Source organism: Elaeis guineensis, chromosome 2, assembly GCF_000442705.2.
Source record: "Elaeis guineensis isolate ETL-2024a chromosome 2, EG11, whole genome shotgun sequence".
NCBI lineage: Eukaryota > Viridiplantae > Streptophyta > Magnoliopsida > Arecales > Arecaceae > Elaeis > Elaeis guineensis.
Genome location: NC_025994.2, coordinates 104,831,788 through 104,837,119, shown reverse-complemented (window position 1 = coordinate 104,837,119; position 5,332 = coordinate 104,831,788). Strand labels below are relative to the sequence as shown.

The window sequence follows — 5,332 nt, the reverse complement described above, 5'->3', positions numbered from 1 at the left end:
AGCCCAAATCCGACTTAAAGTCAGTCCGGCTTAATGGATTTGTTTTGACACATGTGCCATATGCATGTGTATGCGCATGAATGGATGCATATCTGTGCTATGTGCCCCATCTCTAGAGGAAGTCCCATGAAGATGTGTGAGTTGTCTAGTGACTTCAACCAGAGATAAAAATGATCCCCACAAAAGCTGTGCCTGCAGCAAGTGGTAACTTGAATACAAATGTTATCGCAGGCTTGCACCATTTAGAAAAGACAGGAGTGATCTCTTATATCCATCTCATAGAAGAACAGACTCACAAAGAGCCATATCAAAACTGGAAAGAGCGTCTAAAACGTTTCTTGGTTCAGCCATCCATTTAAGATATTATCTGCTCGATTTAGCCAAAATAGCTAACTGATCAGGCATAGTCGATGCTGCAATGGCCAAAGGGAAGACCGCAAATGTATTCTCCAAGATTAGAGAACTTTACGCCTAGTCCTTGGTGACTGCCAGTTTATATTTAGTAGTCCTTTTGCATTTCTCAGTCTTGCAGTCCTGCTCATACTTGGACCATGCGTTGAATGCAACTGACAAGAAAATAGGACAGCATACTTCTGCCAGGAACCTTGGATAGTTGGATGCCATCCACAGCACCATTCCTCTGAGGAGTCTTGTTAGTCTTGGAAGTACTTTATCCTAACCATGAGAGGTAGGGGAGAGAAGAGTGTCTGAGCCTATGCCGAAGTCTGATAAGGTAGGATAAAGTTGGGTCTTGTTCATTTCTTTGCCTATGTCAAACTCATACCTTAATCAACATAGTCCAGTAGAAGATTATGATTACAGATCAATAAGTCAGGATAAACAGTTTTCTCCTATTCATATGCATGTACAGCTATCTAAGTCTCCATCCATTTTTTAAGTTAACCCATCAATCATTGTCCTTGTATGTTTATTGGGGTAAATAATGATCATTGTTAAACATACAGTGCCAATGATCATGGCCTTCTAAGTACTTAAATCATACTGGACTGTGCATGGGCCAGTCTACTCATGCAAAAACTTCAATTTTGCTAATATTTCACAATGAATTTGCTATATACAAAGATTGCCAGTCCTGGGTCATCCATGTTTAATCATGCCTCTGGTTTGAAACTAACAATTGATGATCTGGTGTTTCGATCCCTAATACTCCTATTTAAATCTGCAAAAACTAGTTTATTCTATCAATGAAAAGCAGGGTATCATGGACAGTACATAATTTTGGCTCCGAGATTTACTGAACCCAAAGTGCCCTTCATATTTATGGCCCACTTGCTAACAATGCTCTAGAAATAGACATCACACTTCCTGATATTGGTTTGTTGATGTCTTTCTAATTTTAACCTTCATATGATCATATCCAACCTCTTTCATAGCTGTAAACAAGTTTCAAGTACATAGAGACAATGGACAATGTGTGGCATACCCCCTTTATGATAAACTCCAGAATGACTTGGTTCAGCTAGAAAATAAGTTTCACATATGAACTTCCTCATCATTCAAAAGGCAATGTGCCAGAAATACAAATATTATTTATGACCGTGCTTTGAGAGACAAGCATGATTTATTTCAAATGACAACACAATGTCTCAGAATGATTACTAGAGCGATCCTAGCAGTCTGATGTAAAAAGAATAATTATGAATACTAAAAAAAGCCTACTTTAGCTTGCTATTATTGCAATTGCAGATATCTCTACCAAAATAACTTAGTTTATGGTTGGCATGCAAGAACACCAAGCCATTTTTGTGCTTTCAGCATATGGAGTAGCTGTCTCAAAACTTTATTGACAGATCTGACGGTTGTGGCTTCAGTAAGCCTGTGATAGATGGAAGCTATAACTAAAAAATTAGAAGACCGAGAATGCATCTTCATATGAAGAATACTCAAGATTGTTAAAAGGGCTTAGACATATGTTGGTGATCTAGGATGAAGCAGGAAGTAGAACGTACTCAAATGCAGAGACAATAGCTGCAGGGTGCAACAGAAGGCAACAGAGTAGCAGGTCTTAACAATCTATCTACTTGGAGATCAATGAGAGTGCTAACCATATAACCATTAACAATCAATATTTCCCTAAAAAAGTTCTGATTGAATTTATGTCTTTCTTGGCTTATCATTTGGAAAAAGATGTCACCCATATTATACATATATATGTGCATAAATGATTACAGAAGCTTATTATTGGCATATTATATTTTACGATTTTTCTTTTTCTGTATAGGTTATATATGTCATCCATGTCTTAACAAATAAGTTGATTGATAAGAAGAAGAAAATTAAAGAGGGGGAAAACAAAACATGGAAGTAGCTGCATACAATTTTCTGAAGTTAGCAACAGGCGTAGGCATATCAGCAAGATACAGACCTTGTAGTCTGCCCAACATACCTGTAGCTCATTCATGCTTCCCCGTTTTCCGATCTCTTAGAAACTTGACTAAACTGGGCATTACCTTCCTCTTCTTCTTAATAGTAAAAGATGGGGAGCGAGTATATCGTAATCCTGATGATTTTGACAGCCTTCTCACTTTAGCTCTTCTTGATGCTGCTGGTATTCCATTCCCTCTGAGGGATTTCCTTGGTGTTGTTACCACAAGCTTCAGGTTAGAAATATCTTCCTCTTTCTCTTTCTGTCTCCAATTACATAGTTCTTCTTCAAGAGTCTTCTGAGCAGCCAATGATTTCTCCATGTCACAAAGCTCTCGGTCTTCCACACCTTTGAGCTCTTTAATCTCCCTCTTAGCAAGCTCAGTCTTCATCAGTATCTCTTTCTCTCCAGCCTTCAGTGCTTTGATCCATGCCTGAGCTGCCGCCACCTTCTTCTCAGCAACAACTTGAGCATCTGCTGCACGCTTATTCAAATAATCATACTCACATTTGGATATAGTTATATTAGAGCTGGATAGAATCCATGAAGCTCTTGATTTGATGGTTCTTTCAGTAACTCTCCTCAGCTTCTTGAGTGCAACCGCTTCTGATGCTTTAACTGCCTCAAGCTCTCGGACAGCAGCTTGCAATCTTTCCTCCACCGAGCTAATGTCCAAGTCTGTCTTCTCAATTTCCATTTTGATACTTCTTGTCTCTTCGCTAACAAGTTCCTTTTCTTCTTTCGCCGACTCTACCTCTGTATGCAGTTGTTGCAGCGCAGCTGAGAGATTGGAAACTATTGCTCTAGCCCTTTCATCTGCTCGTGTGGCAGACTCCAGCTTAGACTTGGCTTTCAGAAGCTTGGAATTAAGATGCTGAACAGTAGAGTCTGTTTTCATTTCTAGTTTCTTTAGTCTTTTGGTTTCTTCAGCAGTGTGCATCAGCTCCTCTCTTATAAGATCCATGGAAGCCATGAGCTGAAATCCTTCCTCCTTGATGGAAGCTAATTCTTTCTTTGCTGCCTTCAATTCAGCCTCTGCTGATCGTAGCATAGACCGGCTCTCTGACTCTTCTTCCACTGTCTTATTCACATCTTTGAACAAATCATTCTTCTGATGCTTCCTCTCCATTGCTCGAACCAACTCCATTTCATTCTGCAAGATATTGATATCAGAATTTGTTATTTCAAGCTTCATTTCGAGCTCCTTGGCAAGGTTGATTTCATTGCTGATATCCTTAATTTTCTTGTTAGTGGCTTCAATCTTCTTAGCAAACTGAGCAGCTTCAGCCACTCTCTGAGCTTCTATTTCTCGAAACTCTCTTTCAGCTTCGATCCGGGCAAGCTCCACCAGAACATGCTCTTCATTTGCTGCATATATCTCCCTTCTTAGTCCTTTGACCGATCGGGAATAGGAGCTAGCTTTGGAACGAGAGGCTTCAGTTTCCTTCTCAGCTTTAGCCTTTGCTTCTAAAGCAGAGGCCACATCAAGCTTCAGCCTGCTCAGCTCCTTCTTCACAGTACTCAGTTCCTGCATCACTTCAGCATACTGACCATCACCAAACTCTGGCTTCCTCATCGACTGAAGCTCTAGTTTCTGCTCCCTTGCTTTGGCATTGGACTCGTCAATTTGGAGAGCCAGCTCTTTAGCTCTGCTCCTCGTCCTATACAGTTCGGATTCTGCCCGGGCCTTCTCTTTTTCAGCAAAATTTTTGGTCTCATTCAGCCTTCCAATATCCATTTTTGCCCGGTGGAGATCTCCGGTTACTGAATGCGAATCCTTCAGAATATGTATTTTGAGCTCAATTTAGTCATTTGGATCAAGGAAACAGTACACATCCACAAGAAACATATGGCAAAAAGAAGCCGAGATAAATTCCAACAAGATACATGCGCAAAGCTATGCAACAAGTAATACCTCTTTGAGTGGGAGCTGGGTCTTGTACTTGTCTGGCTTTCTTCCCTGGATCCTTTCCCCGTAGAGGCTGATGGCAGCTTTCACTGGCCCAATTCCTTGTGGCCTCTCAAATTTTGTGCTATCCATTGGATTTTCAGGCTATATTATCAGAAAGATAGAGAAATTAGAGAGGAAAAATTGGAGAGAGAGAGAGAGAGAAGAAAGAAGAAGAAGAAGAAGAAGAGAGGACCATGCTGAGAGGAGAGGTAGAGAACTAGAGATATAGAAACCTGAGGCTGAGCCTTCCTTGTGCTGTTTGCTTGGGTGATATGGGTCTAGAGAAAATTTAGCATGGGATCTTTGAGAATGAGCTGTAGAACCTTTTCAGTGATGCCTTGCTCGCATCCAATGCTCACACTGAAATTGGAAAAGAAGTAGGATGGAAACCTGATTGTTAGCAAGGTTCTTAGTATAAAGCTATTGTTGGGTAATATTCCTTGGCCAAACCTACAAGGTTATCTGCTTTGCACATAGGCAAGACAAACTTGACCGCACAAATCTCCGGCTCCAATGTACTTCCTCCTGCTTTCCCCCATGGGTCACATAAATGGAACCATTTGAATTAGTTAGGGAGGCTTTCATAATTTCATTGTCAATCAAATGCATGTACCATAGCGATAGAACATAGGTTAGGGTATAAGCATGCTTCCTTTTTTTGGCAAGTTGGGCTTTGCATTATCACATCTTGGGAAATGTATGTTTTTATCAAGAGGAGCTTGCCAAAAAAAAAAAAAAAAAAAAAAATAAATAAATAAATAAAATAAAAGAGGTAAGATCAGTTTACCATCTCCAACCTCTTTTTGTGAAGGGGGAAAAATGGGAATTGGATTTTTTTTTGTCATTGGATTAAAATATTATGGAAATATTTTTACAACTCATGCTCAAGTTTTAATACAAGCAATATGCAAAATTTATGTAAATTTTTTTATTGAACTACTGAACCTAGATTTTAGAATGAGTTTATCATAAGTATATGCAATTAAACTTTCAAA

At 39.6% G+C, this 5,332-nt stretch overlaps 1 protein-coding gene across 3 annotated transcripts; it reads right to left on the bottom strand.

The window, feature by feature from the left end:
• Nucleotides 1-2,263: 2,263 nt before the first annotated feature.
• LOC105045754 (protein PLASTID MOVEMENT IMPAIRED 2) lies at nucleotides 2,264-4,932 on the bottom strand. 3 transcript variants are annotated; one of them, XM_073252506.1, is made up of 4 exons: nucleotides 4,792-4,932; nucleotides 4,531-4,697; nucleotides 4,302-4,439; nucleotides 2,264-4,163 (listed from the first exon to the last, which is right to left on the bottom strand). In XM_073252506.1, the coding sequence occupies exons 2-4, from the start codon at nucleotides 4,531-4,533 to the stop codon at nucleotides 2,415-2,417; spliced, it is 1,890 nt and encodes a 629-aa protein (XP_073108607.1). In that variant the 5' UTR covers nucleotides 4,534-4,697; nucleotides 4,792-4,932; the 3' UTR covers nucleotides 2,264-2,414. The 3 variants fall into 3 exon arrangements, with proteins under 3 accessions (XP_073108607.1, XP_073108608.1, XP_010922459.1); XM_073252507.1 differs by having other exon boundaries at nucleotides 4,571-4,697; nucleotides 4,792-4,930; XM_010924157.4 differs by having other exon boundaries at nucleotides 4,571-4,921.
• Nucleotides 4,933-5,332: the final 400 nt, after the last annotated feature.

Excerpts from the sequence above, each read along its gene's own strand:
- LOC105045754 (XM_073252506.1), bottom strand. Across the intron at positions 4,164-4,301 it reads CCCAGCTCCCACTCAAAGAG|GATTCGCATTCAGTAACCGG; the intron begins GTATTACTTGTT and ends CATATTCTGAAG.